Source organism: Bufo gargarizans, chromosome 6 (genome assembly GCF_014858855.1).
Source record: "Bufo gargarizans isolate SCDJY-AF-19 chromosome 6, ASM1485885v1, whole genome shotgun sequence".
In the NCBI taxonomy this organism is placed as follows: domain Eukaryota; kingdom Metazoa; phylum Chordata; class Amphibia; order Anura; family Bufonidae; genus Bufo; species Bufo gargarizans.
Window position 1 is genome coordinate 49,539,959 of NC_058085.1, and position 25,186 is coordinate 49,565,144.

Consider the following 25,186-nt stretch of genomic DNA (forward strand, 5'->3'; position numbering starts at 1 on the left):
AGCTGGTTTCCTGGCTGCGCTGGCAGTCAACATGGCGGCGATGAAGCTGAGTGAGGTGCGGGATCCCAGCGCCCTGTTTGAGGTGCACAGCGCCGAGGAGATCCGGGTGCTGGAGAGGAAGGTGCGGGCGGAGATCGAGCAGAAGAAGGAAGAGCTGCGGCAGATGGTGGGGGAGCGGTACCGGGATCTGATCGAGGCGGCGGACACCATAGGAGAGATGAGGAAGAGTGCGGGGCTGGTGGTGGAGGCAGTGCGGGATATGGAGCGCTACTGCGGGGCCCTGAAGTCCAAGCCCAGCCCGGCCTCGGGGCTCCGGGGAAGCAGCGCTGCACAGGTGAGCATGCGCAGTAGGGTCGGCTCTGCTACATTGTTATGTCTGGAGGTGTGCAAAAACTGCAACAGCGCCCCCACTTGCTATGTGGCAGAGTAAGGAATTGCACCAGATATATTGCACCTGAGCCCAGGGCCCTTCTGTAGCAGCCATATCTGCACCCCCGATATGTACGCTGCTGGCAGGGGCACTACATGATGCCCCGAACAAGGGGGTATTCGCTTTGAGTCACATGACTTGCCCAATTTTCTTCTTCCCATCCCTTAGCACTAGGTAACCATGAGGCGGGAACGGATGGTTTGTTACAGTGTATCAGTCCAGGCTGCTTACAGTTGTAGAAATGCTACTTCTGTATTGGTTTTTTGGGCTCTGGATGTAAAGTGCAAAGTCTCCGTTCACTGACAGAAAGCAGAGATGTTGGAACAGATGTAAAATGCCGCAGTCGGGTGTCATTTTCTCTTTTCTCAGTCCCAGGAGCGGTTTTACAGCATGGCTGCTCAGATCAAGCTGCTGCTGGAGATTCCAGAGAAGATCTGGAGCGCCATGGAGTCGTCTCAGTACCTGCGCGCCACCCAGCTCTACCTACTGTGCTGCCACCTGCACACCCACCTGCAGCTGGACTCCTCCGCCTCCCGCTACAGCCCCGTCCTCGCCCGCTTCCCCATTCTCATACGGCAGGTGGCAGCAGCTGGCACATTCCGGTAAGAGCCGCGAGGGTCCCTCCTGCAGTTAATCATATGGGTCATGTGACCAGGAGGTACGGATAGCGGGCATCCATGCTACGTATACTCTGGATGTGTAGGTGCCCATAAGTAGAAGAAACAGCACCACACCTGCCCCCAGGTTGTGTCTGGTATTGCAGCTCCCCCTACACTGAAGTGATTGCAGTACCGCTCACAACCTGCGGACAGAAGGGGCGCTGTTTTTAGAAGAGTGCAGCCATGTTTTTTGCAAGGTCTGATTTCCATGTACATTCCTCGTATCCTCTCTGCAGCTCCACCATTCTGCAGGAGAGCAAGTCCCTTCTGAGATGTTCCTCGGCCTCTGACCAGTCTGTGGCGGAGGCGCTCTGCTCCATCATGCTTCTGGAGGACAGCTCTCCGCGCCAAGCCCTGGCTGATCTCCTGCTGGCTAGAAAGGCTGGCATCCAGCAGCTGCTCAATCAGCCGCATCACGGTGAGAACGCATCATTTAGGGGGTAATTAGGGAGTCATTACCTGTTGACCGACCCCTCCCCCCCAGAGCCATGCGGTAATTAGAATAAGGCCTCTTTCACACGACCGTATGGCTTTTTCAATATTTTGCGGTCCATTTTTAACGGATCCATTGTTCCGTTTTTTGTTTCCGTTTCTCCGTTCCGTTTTTCCGTATGGCATATACAGTATACAGTAATTACATAGAACAAATTGGGCTGGCCATAACATTTTCAATAGATGGTTCCGCAAAAACTGAACGGATACGGAAGACATATGGATGCATTTCCGTATGTGTTCAGTTTTTGTTTTTTTTGTGGACCCATTGACTTGAATGGAGCCACGGAACGTGATTTGCGGGCAATAATAGGACATGTTCTATCTTTTACGGAAATACGGAAACGGAATGCATATGGAGTACATTCCGTTTTTTTGCGGAACCATTGAAATGAATGGTTCCGTATACGGAACGCAAAAAAACAGCCCGCCAACGGAAAAAAAAACAGTCATGTGTGCGCCCCGTGGTCGTGCTGCGGCCCGCAAAATGCAGGCTGCAGATCGCGGACCCATTCACTTTAATGGGTCCGCGATCCGGCCGTTCCCTAAAAAGATAGGACATGTTCTATCTTTTTGCGGAACGGAAGTACAGGACGAAACCCCACGGAAGCACTCCGTAGTGCTTCCGTAGGGTTCCGTTCCGTGCTTCCGTTCCCCACCATTCCACATCTCCGCATTGAAGTGAATGGGTCCACATCCCTGATGCGGAATGCCCACGGAACTGCACCTGTGTATTGCGGATCCGCAAATGCGGTCCGCAATACAGCAACGGGCAGCACACGTTCATGTGCAGGAGGCCTAAATGGTACGCAGGCGCGCATCATGTGATATGAGGACAGACAGAGCAACTGGTGGACAGTTGAGCACCTGTGTGAACTCCTGAAATACTCTGTGCTGCTGAGCAGTTCATTACACAGGCTGTGGGAGGCGGGGATGGTGTGAGTAAGGTCTGAGCAGGTAGGCACCGGGTTCCATGTCACGTCTTCTTGTCTTCCAGGCTCCAGCATAAAGTCTCAAGTGTGTTCCTTGGTGGAACTTCTGGCCAATACCCTGTACCAGGCCCATGCCCTCTTCTACACCCAGCCGGATGATGTGCCCGCTAACCCCGCTCTAAGCTGTGGCCTCTTATTCTCTATGTTAGAGACGGTCACTGCCCAGCAGGCAGGAGGTAAGACGCGATACCCGTATGCCTGGTATCTACTTCCTGGGTCTGATCTGCCGTGCCAGTTCCCCGGGCACCGTGTGCCATAGAATGACCAGTCTCACAATGCTTTGTGTCCGTCATCAACAAGGAGGAAGTTTCCTCCACTTGGCAGACATGGGCACGCTGTGCCAGTGAGCCTCGCCCATTTTACGTATCTGTTATATTGCAGGAAAAGCCGTGAAGGTGCTACGGGAGGAGATGCAGTCCGTCAGCTGGTTCAAGCACCTTCCGCCCTCCGTCGTGGATTTCCAGCCCACCCTGCGGACCTTAGCTCACCCCATAAGCCAGGACTATCTGCGGGAGACTCTGCAGCAGTGGATTCACCTGTAAGATCTAAGGACTTTTAGTAGTTTACATTGAAATTGTCACCTTTAAAGGGATGTTCCATCTACTACATTGGTGATTGGTGGCATATCGCCAGGATGCACCATCGGTGTCAGATAAGTGCAGGTCCCACCTCCGAGACCCGCTTCTATCCCCAGAATGCGCATATACCCTCCATTCACCGCTGTAGGAGTTCTGAAAATAGCCGGCGCTTGGCTGCTTTTCGAAAGTGCCATAGTGGTGAATGGAAGGTGGCTGCGCTTGTGCCCCTTCACTTCCGGGGCCCTGTTCTGGAGATAGGTGGGACCTGCACCTGACACTGATGACATATCCCAGGGTTATGTCATCAATATCTGAGATGGGAATACCCATTTAGAGACCCTTGATCTAGTAAGGCTACTTTCACACTTGCGGCAGAGTGATGCGGCAAAACGTGTGCCAACTGATGGCATTAGTAAGACTGATCCGTATCCTGATTAGTCATAAAAATGCATTGAAATTCCGGATCCGTCTTTCCGGTGTCATCCGGAAAAACGGATCCGGCATTTATTTTATTTCAGTCTGCGCATGCGCAGACAGGAAGGACAGATCCAGCATTAATACATTCCTATGGGAAAATAGCAAGTGTTCCGTTTTTTGGGCCGGAAATAAAACCGTAGCATGGGGGAAGGGGGGTGTGCGGGGTACTGGAAGATCAGACAGGTTGTATTTCAGCATGCCCAATCCTTTGTTCACATGAGAGATAAGCCACCGCCAGCGGTGTGGCCATCAGCTTTTGAAGGTGTATGGCTGAGTTTTAGGGTTCGTTCCCGTTCCCGTGCCCGTGCAGTGGACCACAAATTAGGGTCCGTGATGGACGGGCACCGACCGTGGCCCAGCCGCATGGGGATCGTCGACCCATTCACTTGAATGGGTTCGAGATCCCTCCGTTCCGTATGAAGATAGAGCATGTTCTATCTTTTCGGAGGCACGGACCGGAACCCCTGAAAGCACTCTGTAGTGTTCCGTTCCGCATCTCCGGATTTGCCGACCCATTGAAATGAATAGGTCCGCATCCGCGACGCGGAATGCACACAGAGTGGTGCCCGTGGATCCACAAATGTGGTCTGCAATACGGCAACGGGCAGCACACAGTTATGTGAACTAGCCCTTAGAAAGATGATTAGTAGGTAAGAATATTTCAATTCACTGACTGCTAGCAGAAATCTTAAAGATGGTAGGGAATTGCAAAACAATTAGGAACTGATAGAACTGTTCATGGACACCTTGAGGTTTACTTACTTAAAGGGGCTGTCCACTGCTTTTATATTGACGACCATACTTAAAGGGGCTGTCCACTGCTTTTATATTGATGGCTTCACTTAAAGGGGCTGTCCACTGCTTTTATATTGATGGCCTTACTTAAAGGGGCTGTCCACTGCTTTTATATTGATGGTCTTACTTAAGGGGGCTGTCCACTGCTTTTATATTGATGGCCTTACTTAAAGGGGCTGTCCACTGCTTTTTATATTGATGGCCTTACTTAAAGGGGCTGTCCACTGCTTTTTATATTGATGGCCTTACTTAAAGGGGCTGTCCACTGCTTTTTATATTGATGGCCTTACTTAAAGGGGCTGTCCACTGCTTTTATATTGACGGCCATACTTAAAGGGGCTGTCCACTGCTTTTATATTGACGGCCATACTTAAAGGGGCTGTCCACTGCTTTTATATTGATGGCTTTACTTAAAGGGGCTGTCCACTCCTTTTATATTGATGGCCTTACTTAAAGGGGCGGTCCACTCCACTCCATTTTAATTGATGGCCTAACCTCGGGGTAAAGCTGATTGGGGAGGGGTTTGTTAAACCCCCCACTGAGCAGATATTGATAGCCTAATACAAAGGTGACCCCATTAAGGCTGAAAACTCCCTTTAAGACAATTGACAATAGTGTGTCCAATGTAGAAGGGTCTGCTCATGGACGTGGTCTTTCCTCCAGGTGTAACGAGGACATTAAGTCTGGCATTTCCGCTCTGCTTGTCTATGTGAAGACCCTGAAGGGCCTGGCCGGCATCAGAGACGCTGCGTGGGAACTGCTGACCAGCGACTCCATGAGGCAGAACTGGGAGAAGGTTTGTCGGCGACTACTGGACCGACCCATCCGCTTCTGGGAGGACATGATGCAGCAGCTGTTCTTAGAGCGACTCCAGGTAAGAGCAGTGAGAGAGCTCTGACTAATACTGGTGGTCGCCGGAGCTTCCTGAAAGGGGTCTTCTCGTGAAGATTAACCCTTTTTAAAACAAAAAAAAGGCTCCTTTACCCCCCGCGGTGATCAGCGTGAGCGCCTGCTGCAGGGGAGGGGGAGCATTACATGTGTGATTGGCCGTTCATGTGATGGAAGGGATTCTGGGGGCACATCTTGCACATGGTGTTCCCATCTTGGACATTCCTCTGATATGGTAGCATTAAATGGCAGCTAGTCAATTCTGGCTCGTAAAGGGATTCTGGGGGCACATCTTGCACATGGTGTTCCGGGGGCACATCTTGGACATTGATGGAATATCACTAGGATATGGCATCGGTGTCAGATAGGTGTAGGTCCCAACTCCAGAACGGCACCCCCGAAGTGAACGGGACTGCCGAGCTCCCACAGAAAGGAATGGGCTACACATGTGCTGCTCTCTGTTCACTTCAGGGGCCCCGTCCTGGAGATAGGAGCAGTGGGAATATCCCTTTATGTTCTCACCCAGGAGAGAACCCTTCACCTTAATGTGGCAGAGAGATCGAGAAAGAGTACCCGTGTCCGACCTTCTCTGACATTTGAAGATCTAGCTCCTCGCTGACAGCCTGGTTGCTAGGTTATCTGCTGTCTGACAACCCTATTGTAAAGACTGGTTGTTAGGCAGTGTAGCCCTAGCAACCAGTCAGGCTCAGCTCTTTAGCTTAGAGCTGGATGGGCACACCATCTCCCAAAAGGTTAGGTGAGTGCAGAAGTAAAGTCACAACTTGGCACCAAGAGCCCATAGTATCATGGCTGGCTTTTGCTGTGGCACTTGGGCACAAATGGAGATGTGCCATCTCAGAATGTTCACCATGCCTCCTTCTATGACTGTGATATTGTACGTGTTTTGTATGGGCGCTGAGTGTGTGTATTGTGTGGCACTCCACCCTGGTCTCCATTCAGTGCCCATCTACACAGGGTACCATGTGGACTAAGGCTGGTTCTGCCCAGGACCATATAACTGTCTCCTTCTGATGATTCTGTCCTCTCTGCGCAGACTCTGATGAAAGAAGGTCTTGAGTCCATCTCCAGCGACTCCGTGCAGCTCCTACGCTCCACACTGCAGGACCTCGAGAGGGGCCCAGACACCCTCAAACATGCCCAGCACGAGAGCAACATCTGCTCCTTCCTATGGTCCGAAAGCCAAAGCGACCTCCCGACAGATGCCGCCTGGATCAGTGTGGCAAACCGCGGCCCCCAGCGCTGGAGCGGCCTATCCCTGAAGGCTCAGGCAGTCACTCCATGCGTTCAGAGCTTCTGCCAGGCCTTAGACTCCAAACTGAAGGTCAAACTAGAAGACCTGTTCTCCTACCTGCCAAGGGAGACGTCCGCTACAGACCAGCAGAAGGAACCTCTCACAGCGGACGGCAAGCCCTCGGCTTTTGATCGATACGGCGATGCCAGCACGGTGCAGCAGATGTTGGGCCACCATTGCCTCGCGTGTATGCAGCACATCCAGGATGCGGTCAAGGCACAGCTCAGAACCGCTGGAGAAGCAGAACTTGGCGACCGTAGCGCATGTGCCTTATGTAAAGTGCTTTTCCTGGCAAGGCTGTGCCAGTCGTTGAGCGAACTCTGCCCACATTTGAAGCAGTGCGTCTTGGGAAAGACTGGTGGCATTGAACAGACTATACGAGAGACTAAGACGGGCAAGAAGTCTGGTAAAGGGAGAGCCGTCGAGAAGCCGCAGGTCGTCTGCAAGTGGCAAGAACTGAAAGACAAACTCGTAAACCAATCTCTGGAAGCCTACTCCATCTGGAGCACCACTGTGGTCAAAGTAAGTGGCACCTTCTGAGCGGTGGGAGGCAAGAGGGGGTAAGGATAGACATCTAGGATGGTGCACCCGTCATGAGACCGCACTCAGAGCTGCATTCACACTTCTGCAGGCTTCAGAGCTGAAATTTATACCAACTCTTGCTTGAACTTGCTTTGGAGATATGCATTTTGCGAGGTCGTGCTGTATCTAGGAACCACTGACCTAATGCATTACAGGTGTCGGGTGTTAGGAGTTGTGTATGACAACAAGCTTGTGAGTGCAGCTCTGGAGTATAATACAGGATGTAGCTCAGGATCAGTACAGGATAAGTAATGTAATGTATGTACACAGTGACTGCACCAGCAGAATAGTGAGTGCAGCTCTGGAGTATAATACAGGATGTAACTCAGAATCAGTACAGGATAAGTAATGTATGTACACAGTGACTGCACCAGCAGAATAGTGAGTGCAGCTCTGGAGTATAATACAGGATGTAACTCAGGATCAGTACAGGATATGTAATGTACGTACACAGTGACTCCACCAGCAGAATAGTGAGTGCAGCTCTGGAGTATAATACAGGATGTAGCTCAGGATCAGTACAGGATAAGTAATGTAATGTACGTACACAGTGACTGCACCAGCAGAATAGTGAGTGCAGCTCTGGAGTATAATACAGGATGTAACTCAGGATCAGTACAGGATAAGTAATGTAATGTACGTACACAGTGACTCCACAGTGACAACTGATACATTGTAGCAGCCCATCAGGACACAATACAGATGTGTGCTGCTGATGTACTTGGTGGCATTCAGGATGCAGTGACGACCTGGTAGTTAATAGATTAGTATTTTCATTTCTCTGTAACATCCCCTGTTTTCGCCTCTTTTCCCAGCACTTGGTCCACTCCTTCACCAACACCTTACTACAGAACACAGCCGGCTCAGCGCTCGCTACTGCCACCCAGTGGGATGAAATAGAAATTCAGGAGGAAACTGAGGCAGGAAGCAGCGTAACATCAAAGATCCGACTCCCTGGACAGGTGGGTTCTTTTGTGCAGGGGGAGAGTCGTGAAGAGCGCAATTGCAGGAGTCTGCATTGCCGTAATTTGTACTAAATGTATCAAATTTGGTGCATCTTAAAGTCTAACTCTTCTGTTACTAGTTACTCCAATTGGAGTAAGATTGTGACAACTTTTGCAACTTTTTAGAAAAGTCTCAGTTGATAAATCTGGTTTAAACAGTTCAAGACCGACCATTTACCCCCCCTCCCCAATTCTCCTGGGTGCATTTTCAGCTTTTTCTTCTTTAGTACATTCATCTTTGAGAGCCATAACTTTTTATTTTATTTTATTTTTTCATTCAGTTATTTAATTACGGTAATATTATTTTATTTTATTTTTATTTTATTTTTTTTCAGGGATAAATGGGGCTTTATTTTTGCCATTTTTATTTAAGCATTTATATTTTTTTTTTACCCAGGAAAATTTTTCAATGCCACAAAAAAACTTTTTTTTTTTTTTTTTATTATGCACCCTTTTTATAACGGCCTTCTTGATATAGGTGGAAATATATAGAGTATGGTCATGGGGCTAGAAGCTGTGGTTGTAGTGTTTGGTGGGGTTATTCATTATTATTATTATTTATTTTTATTTTACACTTTGCTCATTTAAGATCTTTGGATCTTATGCCCCTTATGCATTTTGCACCTTAATGACCAAGCTTTTTTTTTTTTTATCATTGTTTTCCAAGAGCTATAATTAATTTTTTTTTTTATATATATTATTATTATATATATATATATTTTTTTTCCGTCTATGTAGCCGTACAAAGGCTTGTTTTTTGTGGAAAAGTTATAGTATTGAATGGCACCATTATGGGGTACACGTAACTTTTTTTATTTTTTTTATTTTTTTTTGTACTTTTACTTTGTACAGATGTGTTAGAGCTTGATGATTTTTGTGGGATGATTTGTAGTCTCCATTGGTATCATTTTGGGGTACATAATACTTATCGTTTATTTTTATTCAGTTTTTTCGAACATGCACAACCAGAAATTCTGGCATAAATTAGAATTTTTGACGGATTTCACCGTGCAGGATAAATTACGTGATCAATGCATAGTTCGGGTTGTTATTGGTGCACTGGTACAAATGAGCGGATTTAATTTTTTTTCAAAAGGTGGGTGTTTTGTTTTTTTAACTTGGAGATTTTTTTTTTTTTTAAATAAAACTTTAATTATTTCTCTTTTTCACCTATTAGTCCCACAAGGGGACTTTGACTTGCAATCCTTTGATCACTACAATATACTGTACTAATTATGTAGTACAGTGTATTATGCTGTCAGTAGGATACTAACAGGCAGTCTATCAGGCTGCACCTCTGGCACGGCCTAATAAGGCATATACAAAGGGCAGTCTGGGGTCCTTCATGGGACCCCCAGCTGTCATGTACAGACATGGGCTACCCGCAATCTCATTCACAGTGGTGCTGATGCCTGACAGAGAAATCCCCCTCCCTCAGCTAACCACGTCCACAACTGAATCGAGTGGTGTGACAAAAAAAAGCAACATTTCACAAAATTTTTGTACAAATAATCCCTATTTTGCACCTCTTTGAAGCCAGAATTCTGGATGCAGGGTGTGATGAATTCCCTCTATAGTATTTACAGCACACTGGGATGTAAAATATCAATACATTATTCCAAAATCAAGATGTTGCGTTCGGTGCTTGCATCCAACTGAAACGGACTTGAGGGAACAGAGTTGTCAGGAGATCCCCGTCAGATACTTCCCGTCCCAGGGTTTTCCAAGATTATAACCTATGGATAGGTCATCAGTATCTGATCGGTGGGGGTCCGACACCCAGGTCACCTGCCAATCAGCTGTTTGAGAAGGCACGGCTGTGCTTAGTAAGCAGAGAGAGGAGGCCACAGCACTCACCGGAGTGCCGATGACTTCTCAAACAGCTGATCGGACCCCACTGATCAGATACTGATCGCTAGGACCAACGGTAAAGTGTTCTTAGCAGTGTTGATTGGCGAAAGCAGAGCTCTCCGCACTCCATGTCCTTTTCAGTTGGATTCAGGCACAGAATGTGATGGGTTCAGTCCCATTAGTGACGCTCCTCATATTTTTTTTTTTTTTGTATGTTTCACCGACTGCAGTGTTCCTGGCACGTCCAGTCCCTTCTGTTCAACCTGTGCCAAGCCGTCAACTGCGTCGGAGGGCATGCCCTACCGAAAGTGACCCTGCAGGCGTTACTAAGGAGTTGCCAGGATGAAGTGCTCAGTGCATATGAGAAGCTATGCCAAGAAGGTCTGGGAAAGGTAAAGTCTAACATGAGCTTTTTGTTTGCTATATTTGAACCATCATTCCAAATGGTAATTACACAAAAAGTGTCATGTTTCTTAAAGGCAAAGAGGCACTTCCCAGGGAAAGACGAGCATCTCGCTAGTGCCACCTTCTGGCAGTGGCTCGCTATGTCTGGATATTTGGCTTTGCTATTTTCCCTTGTCACGTTCCAAGGCTTGTTAAAAAGTCAGACTTTGACTCCTAAGGAACCACTTCCACAAGGTGGCCCTAGTGAGGTGGTTGTCTATTTTTGGGAGATACTTCTTTGCATATATTTTTTTTCTTTTAGAAATCTGCAAATTCCGTCACACAGACGAGAGCTCTGCAGCTGCTCTTTGACCTCCGTTACCTGTGCCTAATCCTCGGCTCTCGTTCAGAAAATGGTAAAAGTGGTAAAAGCAAGCCGGACTCCAGGTATGTGACAGTGAGTGTTGTCATAGGGTTCCCAGGAGAAATCGTTCCCCCCGCGTCTCACCTGAAATGTTTTTCCTTACAGGATTCAGCAGGTGGCCGATCAGCTGGAGAGCTGCATTGATCCGTTTGATTTGGACGTCTTCACCCCACACTTGAATGTTAATTTAAACCGGCTGGCCCAGAGGACCTCGGTACGTGCCACAAACAATACGGATGACGTCCGTGTGCATTCCGTATTTTGCGGAACAGCTGGCCCTTCATAGAACAGTCCTGTCCTTGTCCGTAATGCGGACAATAATAGGACATGTTCTATTTTTTGTGGAACGGACATATAGACATATGGAAACGGAATGCTCACAGAGTAACTTCCGTTTTTTATTTTGCGGACCCATTGAAATAAATGGTTCCGCAAAAAAAAATTAACAGACACGGTTAGAAAATACGTTCATGTGCATGAGCCCTTGCTGTTTGTATATCCAGCCAGTGATGCTCTATGACGTGATGGGAGTAGTAGTCCTTGTAGTGACTCCTGTTCCTGTTCCTTGCAGGTCCTCTTTGGATTACTCACAGGAAGTGAAAACCAGTTCACCAGCAGAAGCTCCACCCTGGGGGTTCCGGAGACGCACAATGTCCTGCCATTGGCTTCCAGCCAGATACGGTGACTATGTCTATCGATCATCTTCCCAGTAACTTAGTCTCTGGGAAACCTGATCCTTCTTGATGGACAGGGCCAGGTTCCCGCATAGTCCTGTCCACCAAGAAGGAGCAAGGGTGCAAAGAGTGCCTTGGACCCACCCTTGGTGCACTTAAAGGGATTCTGTCATCAGATGTAACCCCTCTAACCTAAACAAATGCTCATGTCCAGACTAATAAGAAGAATCCTAAGCTGGCCTTATTAATCTTCACTTTGGCTCTATTTGCCCAAAAAACAGGTTTTTATAACCTGTCAATCACTTACTTAAGGTGCTCAAGGGGAGGTCCATTAATACAGGGTGCCCGGCCGCACCCCTCGCCGTCTTCAGCGCTGCCTTTTACAGCTCAGCGCCGCCTCCGCAATCCTCCTCCCCGTCCCTCTGCCAGATCCCGCGCCTGTGCAGACTCCTGGCAGCTGCTTTATTGAGCGAAGTGCGCATGCGCCGGCCTGATGCGCACTTTGCTCAACCCTGATATGACCTGCAAATTGGCATCAGGGTGAGCCTAGCGCACAGGTGCGGGATCTGGCAGAGGGACGGGGAGGATTGCGGAGGCGGCGCTGAGCTGTAGAAGGCGGCTCTGAAGACAGGGAAGGCGGCGCTGGGCACCGGACAGCAGGGGTGCGGCCGGGCACCCTGTATTAACGGACCTCCCCTTGAGCACCTTAAGTAAGTAAATAACAGGTTATAAAAACCTGTTTTGGGGGCAAATAGAGCCACAGTGAGGTTTAATAAGGCCAGATTAGGATTCTTCTTATTACGCTGGGTTCACACCTGAGCGTACTGGATGGAGCGCTCTGTATGTGCGATTCTACGGGCGTCTCACATACGCGGCTCCTGTGCAAGCGAACGCCCATTGTCACGCGTTCACGGAAGTCTATGTACGGGAACGCGCGACAAAACGCTGTGATTGTCCTGCTGACAGGCTCCCTTGACGTTTAGACCCTACATACATGTGAATTGGTTCTCTGCCTGTGATGAAGCTGGCCCCATAATCCACTCTCAACTTTAATTTTTTTTGAAAGGTTTGGGCTGCTTCCCCTTAGTATGTCAAGCTCACGCAAGTCAACGAGCAGGACTGTGGAAGATGTGAAAATGCAGGTGAGTGCAGGTTTCCATGACAAGCTCTCCTGACTGGCTGCAGTGTGCGCCTAGAGGTACACTTAAAGGGATTATCTGAGATCTTGATATGGATTGCTTATTCACAGGAGGTCACCAATATCTGATCAGTGGGCACACCATTCCGGTAAGCGCTGCAGCCTCTTTCTAGACCAGTGACATCATGGTCATTGATCACATGACCTAGACGCATTCAAGTGAATGGGCCTGAGCTGCAGAACCAAGCATAGCCACCATACAATGTACAGCGCTGTGCTTGGTAAGTTGCCAGGAGACTGCAGCACTCAACAGAGCACCACGGCCCCTTTACACAGCAGATTGGAGGGGGTGCTGGGAGTCAGACCCCCCCCCCCCCAACGATCAGATATTGATCACTCTTGTCCATGTCCTGTGTGTTAGGGTTTGTAGCTCAGTCCATTCAGTTGAAATGCTATAATACCAGTAGTCTAAGGCAGGTATGCTCAATCTGCGGCCCTCCAGCTGCTGCAAAACTACAGTTCCCAGCATACCCTAATAGCTGTAGGCTGTCCAGGCATGCTGGTAGTTGTAGTTTTGCAACAGCTGGAGGGCCACAGGTTGGGCATGCCTGGTCTAAGGTAAATTGCCTGTACGCCGCATTGGTCTCTTGCCCAGGATCAGGCGCTCGTCAGTTTCAGCCGGTTCTTTGTCACAGCCGTGTTGGTAATTCCTGTAACTTGACTTCTAGCTGTTAGCGAGCCACATCCTGCTGTAGACGCCTCCCGCCCGGGATCTGTGATGCGTAAGCTGCTCAGCCGTTTGCCTTTGATGTGTCTTGCAGTGAATCCCATTAGTTTGAATGCACGTTGTTTGCCGTGGCAGCACTTAAAGTACAAGTCAAAATATGTCTACATATACCATGAGGAGCGGGGGAGGGGCTCACCGCACAATGCAGAGTTATTCACCGCTCCAGCTACCCCGGCTGATTCTGCTGTCTTCCTGCTGTGAGCGGTGTAACGTCACAGCTTGAGTGTCGGCAAAACGGGGGATGGGCTTTGAAGTGACGGGGGAATCTAGACTGGAACATATACACTGTGTTGGGGCATAAATTATGCATGCAGGCAAGAAGCAGCCAATCAGATTCTCTACTGCATGTTAGAAAGTAGTCATTTTATTGGTTGCTATATGCAACTTGTTCTCCGCAACATAAAAAGTTGTGCCTGTATTATACTCCAGAGCGGCACTCACTATTTTGCTGGTGCAGTCACTGTGTACATACATTATATATCCTGTACTGATCCTGAGTTACATCCTGTATTTATACTCCAGAGCTGCACTCACTATTCTGCTGGTGGAGTAATGGGGTATATACATTACTGAGCACAGTGAACGATAAGTAGAGTACACAGTGACTCCACCAGCAGAATAGTGAGTGCAGCTCTGGAGTATAAATACAGTATGTAACTTGGGATACGTAATTGTAGATCTAGTGCCTGTTCTCCCCCCTACACATGAATGATGGGTTCAACACCAAATGGGCAGATTTTCATTAGTCAAAAATCTATTGTTTTTAGCAATATACAGTTGTGTTAAAAATATTAGCAGTCAGACATCACTAACCTGATCAATCACTGTTTTTGGTAGAAATGATATTTCTTTCTACATGGCAAATAATTTACTAGCAGGAGTAATAGAAATCCAACAGTCATGATATGCATTCTGCTGATTCTCTGTAATTCAATCACTTAGTGAAAGGGTCTTGTTAAAAATAATAGCAGTGTGGAGTTCAATGAGTGAGCTCATTCATTCTTTGAAAAACCGTTGGCAATTATTGCCCTTATTTAAGGAAGGAAGGAAGGCAGCAAATGTTGTACATGCTGGTTACAGTGCATTTCTCTCTGAAATTCTGAGGAAAATGGGTTGTTCCAGATGTTGTTCAGAAGTACCTTGATCAAAAAGTTGATTGGAGAGGGGAAAACATATAAAGAAGTGCAGAAAATGATAGGCTGCTCGGCTAAAATGATCACGAATGCTTTAAAATGGCAACCAAAACCCGAAAGACGTGGAATATAGAGAAAAACTACCATTCGAATGAATAGAAGAATAGCCACAATGGCAAGGACTCAGCCAACAATCAGCTCCAGGAAGATCAAAGACGGTCTAATGTTACCTGTGAGTCCTGTTACAGTTAGAAGACGCCTATGTGAAGCCGAGCTGTCTGCAAGAAGCCCCTCAAAGTCCCGCTGTGGGAAAAAAAGAGACATGTGCTGAGGAGGTTACAATCTGCCAAAGAGCACATTGACGGCCTAAAGAGAAATGGCGCAACATTTTGTGGACTGATGAAAGTAAGATTGTGCTTTTTGGGTCTAGTGGCCGGAGACAGTTTGTCAGACGACCCCCAAACACTGAATTCAAGCCACAGTACACTGTGAAGACAGGGAAGCATGGTGGCGCAAGCATCATGATATGGGGATGTTTCTCATACTAAGGTGTTGGGCCTATTTATCGCATACCAGGGATCATGGATCAGTGTGAATCCAACAGAATACTGGAAGAGGTTATGCCCTTGAAATGGGTGTTCCAACAAGACAACGACCCCAAACACACCAGTAAACGTGAGACATCTTGGTTCCAGACCAACAAGAATGACGTTATGGAGCGGCCAACCTAATCCCCGGATCTTAATCCAATAGAAAACTTGTGGGGTGACATCAAAAATGCAGTTTCTGAAGCAAAACCAAGAACTAGAGAAGAACCGTGGGATGTAGTCCAATCCTCCTGGGCTGGAATACCTGGTCACAGGGGCCAGAAGGTGGTGACTCCGAGCAACACAGATGTACAGCAGTTCTCAGAAACAGCGGTTATACAACTAAATATTAGTGACGGGATTCAAAGGAAAGCAAAATCTTCAAACATTTCTCAGTTTATAAAGTGAATGTTTGAGTTTGTAAAGAATACAAACACTGCTATTTTTTGAACAGTCTAATCACTTTTCTTCAATTTTTTTTTCTTTTAGAGGAACAACACACATTTGATATATTTTTCTTCATGTTTTGATTTGGAATAGAACGTGTAGTGTTCCCAATGCATTTGTGTATGGAAATAGAAGCTATTAGAAGGATTGAGCTTTATTCACTTTTTGCTATTATTTTGAACTCAACTGTATAGATCAAGAAAATGTGCCGGCTTTATTCCAGACATTGCACCACAACTGTCCATGGGTTGTGTCTGGTCCTGCAGAATACAGCCGAGCTGCAGGACCTGACACAACCTGCGGTGCTACTTGCAGAAGAAATAAGCCATGTTTCTCTAAGGCCTCTTTCACACTTGCGTTGTCCGGATCCAGCGTGTACTCCACTTGCCGGAATTACACGCCGGATCCGGAAAGACGCAAGTGTACTGAAAGCATTTGAAGACTGATCCGTTAAGTAGCGTTCAGTGTTACTATGGCACCCAGGACGCTATTAAAGTCCTGGTTGCCATAGTAGGAGCGGGGGAGCAGTATACCTACAGTCCGTGCGGCTCCCGGGGCGCTCCAGAATGACGTCAGAGCGCCCCATGCGCATGGATGACGTGCCATGCGATCACGTCAACCATGCGCGTGGGGCGCCCTGACGTCACTCTGGAGCGCCCTGGGAGCTGCACGGACGGTAAGTATACCGCTCCCCTGCTCCCCACTACACTTTACCATGGCTGCCAGGACTTTAGCGTCCTGGCAGCCATGGTAACCATTCAGAAAAAGCTAAACGTCGTATCCGGCAATGCGCCGAAACGACGTTTAGCTTAAGGCCGGATCAATGCCTTTCAATGGGCATTCATTCCGGATCCGGCCTTGCGGCAAGTCTTCAGAATTTTTGGCCGGAGCAAAAAGCACAGCATGCTGCGGTATTTTCTTCAGCCAAAAAACGTTCCGTTCCGGAACTGAAGACATCCTGATGCATCCTGAACGGATTTCACTCCATTCAGAATGCATTAGGATAAAACTGATCAGGATTCTTCCGGCATAGAGCCCCGACGACGGAACTCTATGCCGGAAGAAAAGAACGCAAGTGTGAAAGAGCCCTAAGGCTACTTTCACGCTGGCGTTTTGGCTTTACGTTTGAGATCCGTTTCAGGGCTCTCACAAGCGGTCCAAAACGGATCAGTTCAGACCCAATGCATCAGTTTGACTGAGTTTGGTCTCAGTTCTGCTTTTGAGGCGGACAGCAAAACGCTGCTTGCAGTGTTTTGGTGTCCACCTGACGATGTGGAGCCAAACGGATCCATCCTGACTTACAATGTAGTTGTTTTTTTTTTTACACAGTTGCACGAGCGTTTGCGGTGTGTCGTTATTCCCTCTGACATTGGCAGAGATTTAGAAGGGCTGTGCAGGGGTTTGATCAGGATAAGGCTACTTTCACACCTGCGTTAGGGGCGGATCCGTCTGGTATCTGCATTATAGGTGCGGATCAGTCTGTGCAAACTATGGTATCTGTTCAGACCGGATCAGTCTGTCTGCATTCTATTTAAGAAAAAAGTCTAATTGTTAGTCAGACGGATCCGTCCAGACTTTACATTGAAAGTCAATGGGGGACGGATCAGTTTGCAATTGCACCATATTGTGTCAACGTCAAACGGATCCGTCCCCATTGACTTCCATTGTAAGTCAGGACGGATCAGTTTGGCTCCTCACGGCCAGGTGGACATCAAAACTCTGCAAGCAGCGTTTTGGTGGAATGGAGCCAAACGGATGCATTCTGAATGCATTTGGGCTGAACTGAACCGTTTGGGGCCGCTTGTGAGAGCCTTGAAACGGATCTCACAGGCAGGCACCGAAACGCCAGTGTGAAAGTAGCCTAACTCATCAGTATCAGATCGGCGGGCGTCCAACACCCGGCACCCCTGCCGATCAGCCGTTTGAAGAGGAGGCGTGTGCCGCCTCCTCTTCACAGTTTACCTTCTCGCCGTCGCCTCTGCAGCGGTGAGCAGGTGTAATTACACCTAACAGTCTCATTCATTTCAATGGGGCGGATCATTCCCATACAGTTGTATAGAAGCGATCCGTCCCATTGAAATGAATGGGACAGTTAGGTGTAATTACACCTGCTCACAGCTGCAGAGGCGACGGCGAGAAGGTAAATAGTGACGAGGAGGCAGCACTGGCACGGTGCACGCCTCCTCTTCAAACAGATGATCCTCTGGGGTGCTGACGTCGGACCCCCGCCGATATTATATTGATGACCTATCCTGAGGATAGGTCATCAGTATTAAAAGCCCAGAGAACCCCTTTAATAATATCCAAAAAGCAGTCTGATCGCTTCTCCTCCCCTTGTCTTTTGCACCCAATTTGATAACTCTCCCACTGCCTGACAACTTGTACCATTTTGTCCTGACAACTTTTGCTCTCTGCAGATGCCCCGGACCATCCCCGAACCGGAGGAGGACACTTTCAGACCAGGCTCCTTGTTCAGACAACTGGCAACGCAGGACGACGACGCTCAGGCCCCGTCCCTCTTCAAACTGGGCTGGCTCTCCAGCATGACCAAGTGACCCCCACCACCAACCCACACCTTCAAGAACTGACACACTGTAACAAACTGTAATTTTGAGCAAATTAAATAACTTTATTGTGCATCAATCCCAGTTTGTATTGCCTGTGTTTCCACCTCAGGTATATATAGAGACACGGGTGCTGTGGTATACAAAATCTCCTTGACTTCTTGGAGAGCTGGTGCCAGAAAAAGCAAACCACCCTGGCAACTCATCGAGTATTCTCATTTAAGACAACTGAAAAACTTCTGCAACTCCAGGTCATTTTTCTAAATTGACGCATCCACCCTCCTGCAACTTTACCAAATGCTTTGTCTTACTGCCCCTGGGGACAGTCAAGCCATGCCGTATCAATGGCAGGCACTGGACGATAAAGTCATTTATGAGGATACAAAGCATACATCCACCATATCTCCACAAGAGGTTGCTCAGGGTTGTCTGATGGCACCCACAGACATGGGTGATCAGACTGTGCCCACTGGAAAGTTGGGCATTTGCAAACAGCATAAGTAAATGTTCAGAGACTTGGGGTATTCGGTTTGGGTGCCTACTAATTTCCTATCTCTGTGGGCCTAGGCTTCTGGACCCCACCTAGGTAACTCACTTTTGGGTGTGCGTTCCCCTTTAACATCACTGTTCTCTCTGCTCCACATATCTCCTTTGCCATACAGATTTACACAATGGGAGGAGTAGATTGCGTGGGTGACGGGCTGCCTGCCCTACCTAGTCACCTGAGGCCTAGGCATGAACCTGGGCTTTTGAAGAAGATTAATACAACTGAACAAGTGCACTTCATACAGTGCTTCACTTCCAAAAAATAAATAAAACATTTCTTCAACTTTTGCCGAACCAATGCTGTATTCGGTATAAATGGAGGTGTTAGATGGCTTCTTACCAATGTAGCACCAAAGAGGAGGAGTGCGCTGCAGAGAGTGAAGCGCATGGGGCTTATTTAATAAAGGTGCCTAAATCTGCTGTCCAGTCGAGGGCCTGATGAATGCTGAGTTTTGGGGCTCTGTGAAAGCTCATATTAATAGGAGCATTGTGCACGTCGTCAGAATCAAGTAGGAGGCCCCATATTGTGTTACACAGGAATAGTGTCCAGGGCCCCAAAAATTGGGAGCAGAAAGCCAAAGTGCACTCGGGTCTGCTACGTACATAAAGCAGCAAAAGGGATTTCCGGGTCCCACAGACCCTCCTCAATTACATAAAATGCGCCTGTAGGAGAAAGTTTGTATATATTTACCAGCCTGAAGTTGCCTGCATCAGCTGCTCAGAAACTCCTGAAAATCTAGCTTCCGCCGATGTCACATTTACCGGGTTTCCCGGCTAAACGATGGAGGAGACGTCACTTCCGTTGTGGATGGAGCTATATCTAGTCGTCTCCCTAGTGCGGGCGCAAACTCTGGAATCCACCTCATTTGCACATGCATAAAAGAAAGGAATAGTTCTGGAGATAGCCAAATACAGCGCTCACCTAACTCCAGAACTCCCATACATGTGCGACCGTCCAACGTGGTCATTTTAGGGAAGCAGCAAGGGGCCCACCCTCGTTCTCATGATTGGTGAGGTTCCCAGTAGTAGGACCCCCACCAATCTGACAGTTATCCCCTATCCTGTGCATAAGGGATAACTTGTACCCCCTTTAAGTATATTACAAACTTTCTTCTAGAGGCGAGTTATGTGTAATTTAAATAGATTGGCAGGACCTGCTGGGTCCTGTACTAGAATTAACATTCATCACCCTATCCACATGATGTGTGATGTCTGATTGCGGGGGGCCCCTATGATTATTAGAGCGGAGGTCCCAAGCCCCCTGTTCCTTCTCGCTAGACCACTGTCCTCTGCTATCTCAGTCATGGAGAGGCAGTGAATGCTTGGATTGGTGGGGGTCCAACACATCTGTGGTTGGTTCAAAATGTCAAGTCTGGTACAACCCCCTTTAAAGGCATACTAACTCAGCGCTTGACTAATTGGCAATGTGTCTAAAAAGTAGCTGCTGGCACCTAACATCTACGGTAATTTTACTACTGATGCTACTGCCAGGCTCAGCCAACCACTTGGGAACCAGCCTGGTAGATTTCATAGATGACATACCACGTAATACACTAGGTATCTAAGTATCTCTACCAGAAGGCCTAGGCTCCATCACATCAGGTGCTCCGTAGGTTCGCTGGTGGGACAACCGCCTACAGCTTTTAGTTGCCCCCGCCACAAACAAGGGCTGGGGGTGCAATGTAGGTTCATGTCACAATCATAACGGCAGCATCTGATGTAAGGTCTAAGTTCCCTAATTAAGCGCCATGATGTCCTAAGGGGATTGCATGGTGACCCTTACATCAAGCAAGGAGGTACATGAAGTGGTGGTTGTGGAAGCTCTGATCCAAGACAACAAGTCCTTTGTTCCGTTGCTTTTTGCTGTCTGAAAATGCAGGTGGAACCAAGCTCGTGTATATATACACAGCGCCCCCCCCTTTCAAAAGTGCTAATTAAGGTCACCTTCCAAAAAAGGGAAAAAAAAATAATGATATATGTACAAATTAAATTTACACAACACCTAAATGCACACGGCAAGATGGCGTCTCTGACCAGCAAAGATTCCCTGTCCGAAAGGCTTCACCTTCTTACAGAAAGATGGAGTCTCCAGCTCAGGGGGCTGAACTGATCGTGTGATAATCTGTTACCTTGGGTAATGGGTGGGAAACGACAGAATAAAGCCAGCAGGTAACGGCTCGTGGGGCCGCTTTAGAAGCAACCGGAGGGCTGTAATATTGGCATAAGACACATAGTCCGTCTGCAGGGTGGGATCCGTGGCTGGCAGGTCAGGAGGAGGGGCACCCCCGCTGCTGTAGGCTGGAGAAGTGCGCTTCTTTTAAGATCTGGTTGATAACAACATAGGGTCCCTGATTTAGCGCCGACTGCTCTGGGACGGAGAATGGCTGTGGAGTGGCGGGGCCTGACGCAGCCACTGTCTGTAGATTCTCCGACCCGCTACTCCGGTCCAAGCTTAAGTTACTGTTACTGCTGTCGCTCCCTGATGACTAAAGGAGAAGGGGAAAAAAAAAAAAAAGTTACAAAAGTACAAAACGAATACTATAATATTAAAGGGGTTGCCCAGGGTTTGAAATGCGGTTTTGCATGCGGTATTGAAGCCCAGCCCCACTGACTTCAATGTAAACTGAGGTGCAATACTAGATACAACCCAGACAACCCCTTTAAGAACCAACCGAAATAAGGCTCAGGCTATACAATAGCATCTACACAGTGGAAAAACCCCTTCAGGTTGTCACTGCAAAAGCCAGACTGGATCCAAATCTGACCATATATATCCCGCGAGTTACTAATTCTGCTTAAAATGGGTTGTCTGGGTGTTTAATATTGAGGACCTGTCCTCAGGATCGGTCATCAATACCTGATTGGTGGGTGTCCACCAGCTGTTTGACGAGGTCCATGGCCTCCTTGCAGCTTACCAACCACAGTGCTGTATAGTGGCCGTGCTTGGTACTGTAGCTCAGCCCCATTCATATGGGGGGAAAAAAGTATACAGAATAGCTCTCCTCAAACATGTAGGTGGCTACCCTTTAGGTCAACGACCATAGCTGAAGCCATACAGAACCCAGGATCTTTAACGGGCAGGACACTAACCTCAAAGTGGCACTAGAAACTTTTTCTCTTTTTGAAGAAAGCTATTTTGCAATGGTAAATCTGACATAGTCAATTTAGGTAAAACGGCAAGATCAGCCATTATACCCAGATACAGCAGTCCCCCATAATCACCAGATTTAGCAACCTCTGAAATCCATCACTGATCCTGTTGCCATATCTTCAGTCTGTAGTAGTCATCCTGCAATCAGGAACAACCCTACCACACCCAGAAGGTATTTTTACACAGGACTATTATCCAGGGTGTGCATAACTTCAGTACATCATAGAAGCTGCCATACGATGCAAAAGCCTAGCCTTCCGTGAGGGACACCGATGGAAGGAGAGGCACTAGGACTAGTATTAGGATATGTGGGGGGTTGCAGCAGTTAGACCCCCCCCCCACTGATCACACGGTGGGGTAAAGGGATCTTTCAAGGTTTAATAAATTCATGGTGGTCAATCTGTAATGCCTAATATCACTTACATAAAAAAATCTGATTAATACAGATAAGATAGGCCTGGTTTACTTCCTGCTGAGCCTCCTTCCCCATTCTCTACCCCTTAGTTCAATGTCAACTCTGCCTTGACCTGAAGACTTGAGTAATCAGACACAAACAGAAGAAAACAACTTGTCTGACAACCCAATTCCAAGGATTATGGGTAGTGTGGAGCGAACTTGTGTTTTAAGTTCTGCGTCCAAAGTTCCGGTTATCGAAGAATCCTGTTATGGATTCTGCTACCATGGACCATAACAGAATTTGAAATCCATAACGAGATTCTTCAATAACCCGAACTTTGAACGCAGAACTTAAAAACACAAGTTCGCTCAACACCAATTCTGGGTAAAGCATCTGGAGTAATGTCATTGTCTCATGCTGCAGTAGTAATCAGATTTTTCAGATAAAGGTCTGAGCTATGAAAACCTGTTCCACTGGTGGGACACTTCTACCCATCAGAATGATTTGGTTGCTCAATAACGGCATCACGGGTTCACTGTTTTCACCAAGAGAAAACCTTGTGCATTGTGGGAAGGATATTCTCACTTCTGACCATTATCAAACATGGCACCATTTGCAAATGGGGGGAATCTTTACACTTCTAATGCCTTGGAGAACCCTCCATAAGACAGCCAAGGCCCCCGGTTCTTCATACAGATCTCAGTAGGTGAGTACATCTACCTATTCATGGGCACTGAAAGGTTAATTGCTGGAGTCATATGTTTACCGGCAGATGACAGTAGGCCCATTGTGTGCTGCAGGCAGGGGACACTTACCTCCGCCTCGGCCTCCCAGTCCTGGAATGTGGGGCTCCCGTTGCTCCGTTTAGACTGTGGGAGCTGGGAGACATCATTATTTCGCCGTCTCTTCCTAGAAATGCAGAATTAGAGAGAGGATTAATAGGTTAGCATTAGATAATCATCACATGTGGATATTAGGTTGTTTTCTCTAAACATTCTTGTGACCGCTATCATTTAAGAAGGGGTTCTCTCATCTTAAAGGAGTTATCCGACACTAACAAATGCTCCCCCATATGCCCGGGCCCCTCACACCGATTCTACTTACCAGGCTCCCTGCGCTGCTCCTGGGGACGAGCCTTCCTAGCATCGTGGGTGACGCTATGGAGGCTCGTCCCCGTCCACCATTGCCTGCCTCCCCCACAACACCGGATGTTTTCATCCGCGCAGCAGCAGCGGTGCAGAGCCCAGGAGCGAGCCGGGTAAGTATAATCAGTGTGAGGAGCCCAGTATATGGGGGAGCATTTCTTAGTGTCGGATAATCCCTTTAAAAGTTTTTTTTGGCACTACTCAGGATAAGCCATCCATAATATCTGATTGGTGGGGTCCAACATCCCTCACCCTTGCCGATCAGCGACCGGGAGTACACAGTGGACATAGCCGGCCATACACACGAACTGGTCTGTTTTGTGGTCCGCATATCAGTAAAATACGGTTGTGATCCATGTTGCATCCAAATTTTATTTATGGAACTATTGACTTCCCCCATTTTTCAGAACAGATATACGGATGTAGAAAGAATACGTAGAATTCCAACATGCCCGATACTTTTTGCGAGATAAGCAGTCACAACAGAGCAGCTTACTCGCCCCCTCCCCAGGACACCTGCATGCTCGGCTGAGCCAGGTGTGCGCTGTAGGTAGGGGTGGTTGGGCGAAACACCTGTGGGATGACATGTATGGCTAGCCTTAGGTTAGGACCATAGGCTTCATTCGCATCACGCACAGAATAGACCAGGGGTAGGCAACCGCCGGCACTCCAGGTGTTGTGAAACTACAACTCCCAGCATGCACACTTGCTCTGCTCTTCTCAGAACTCTCATAGAAATGAATGGAGCATGCTGGGAGTTGTAGTTTCAGAACAGCTGGAAGACCAAAGGTGGCTGACCCCTGGACTAGAGCGAAAGCCTCATTAGACTACATACACATGACCAAAATGGAAAGAACAGAACAGGTTATTTAATTTGCGGAACAGCCGCATAGATGCAGACAGTACACGGATGATATCCGTTTGCTCACTGTCTTCGTATTTCACGGCTCCAAATGAATGCGATCTAAAAAAAAATGCGGATCGGATGTGGACCAAAACTATGTCGTGTGCATGAGGCCTGAAGAAGCTGAAAGTCAGCAGTTTCCGGAATCAGTTCACGTCTTCGCACCAGACACCACGCGGGCATTTTCTCACGGGATTATCAGATTTGCAAACCACCTGCTTTCTACGCTGCTCCCGATCGCTGCGCCAATCTGCCGCCTGTCTGACATGCATCTAAGCCGAATGTCTAATTACGCAAAGGCACCTTGAGATGGACGAAAATCATCTTCTCATATTGGACAGGACACGCAACTGCTTTCCTTTATCAGCCATTAACCCCCTCCGTGACCAGCCTGTTTTGAGCCTTAAATGGGTTGTCTCATCACAGACGATGGGGGCATTGCGCTATATCAGGAACGGAGTTCGCAAAGTGGCGGCTGGAGGACTTCGGTCCGGCCACCACCAAGCGCTCTCCCCATAGGAGTGAATGGGAGCGCACCGCGCATGACCGACCACCGCTGCCATTCACTTCTATGGGTCCGACGGAAATAGCCGAGCCAGTGCTAGTCTATTTTTTTGGGGCCCCATAAAGGATGAATGGAGGGCAGCTGCGCATGTGCAGGGCGCCCTCCACAACTTTCGGGGCTCCGTTCTCAAAGTCCTCCAGCCACCACTTTGAGGGGCTCCGTACCTGATACACCGCTGGGACCCGCACCTATCAGACAATGGGGGCATATCCCAGCGATTTCCAAGAGCTATAACTTTTCTATTTTTACGTTGATGCAGCTGTAGGAGGGCTCGTCCTCT

The 25,186-nt window shown here is 48.0% G+C and overlaps 2 protein-coding genes across 3 annotated transcripts in view; one reads left to right on the top strand and one right to left on the bottom strand.

The window, feature by feature from the left end:
• Nucleotides 1-20,685, top strand: COG1 (component of oligomeric golgi complex 1). Of its 2 annotated transcripts, XM_044296075.1 has the most exons (15): nucleotides 1-334; nucleotides 800-1,032; nucleotides 1,326-1,507; nucleotides 2,579-2,749; nucleotides 2,955-3,111; nucleotides 5,087-5,297; nucleotides 6,366-7,145; nucleotides 8,021-8,167; nucleotides 10,291-10,452; nucleotides 10,767-10,891; nucleotides 10,974-11,082; nucleotides 11,440-11,549; nucleotides 12,609-12,684; nucleotides 13,409-13,462; nucleotides 18,052-18,190. In XM_044296075.1, the coding sequence occupies exons 1-14, from the start codon at nucleotides 32-34 to the stop codon at nucleotides 13,433-13,435; spliced, it is 2,793 nt and encodes a 930-aa protein (XP_044152010.1). In that variant the 5' UTR covers nucleotides 1-31; the 3' UTR covers nucleotides 13,436-13,462; nucleotides 18,052-18,190. The 2 variants fall into 2 exon arrangements, with proteins under 2 accessions (XP_044152010.1, XP_044152009.1); XM_044296074.1 differs by lacking the exon at nucleotides 13,409-13,462 and having other exon boundaries at nucleotides 18,052-20,685.
• FAM104A (family with sequence similarity 104 member A) overlaps nucleotides 18,240-25,186 on the bottom strand; it is a 13,178-nt gene continuing 6,231 nt past the window's right edge. Inside the window, exons 3-4 of the mRNA XM_044296077.1 lie at nucleotides 23,108-23,201; nucleotides 18,240-21,230 (exon numbers count right to left, since the gene is read on the bottom strand). Of these exons, the coding sequence (XP_044152012.1) occupies nucleotides 21,012-21,230; nucleotides 23,108-23,201 (313 nt within the window). The 3' untranslated portion in view covers nucleotides 18,240-21,011. The remainder of the gene's footprint in view (nucleotides 21,231-23,107; nucleotides 23,202-25,186) is intronic.

What these genes read in the sequence shown, in the direction of transcription:
- COG1 (XM_044296074.1), top strand. Translation starts at nt 32, where the DNA reads ATGGCGGCGATGAAGCTGAGTGAGGTGCGGGATCCCAGCGCCCTGTTT. An exon ending in CTGCAGCAGTGGATTCACCT is followed by an intron (nt 3,112 to 5,086) that starts GTAAGATCTAAG and finishes TCTTTCCTCCAG; the next exon opens with GTGTAACGAGGACATTAAGT. An exon ending in AAAAGCAAGCCGGACTCCAG is followed by an intron (nt 10,892 to 10,973) that starts GTATGTGACAGT and finishes TTTTCCTTACAG; the next exon opens with GATTCAGCAGGTGGCCGATC.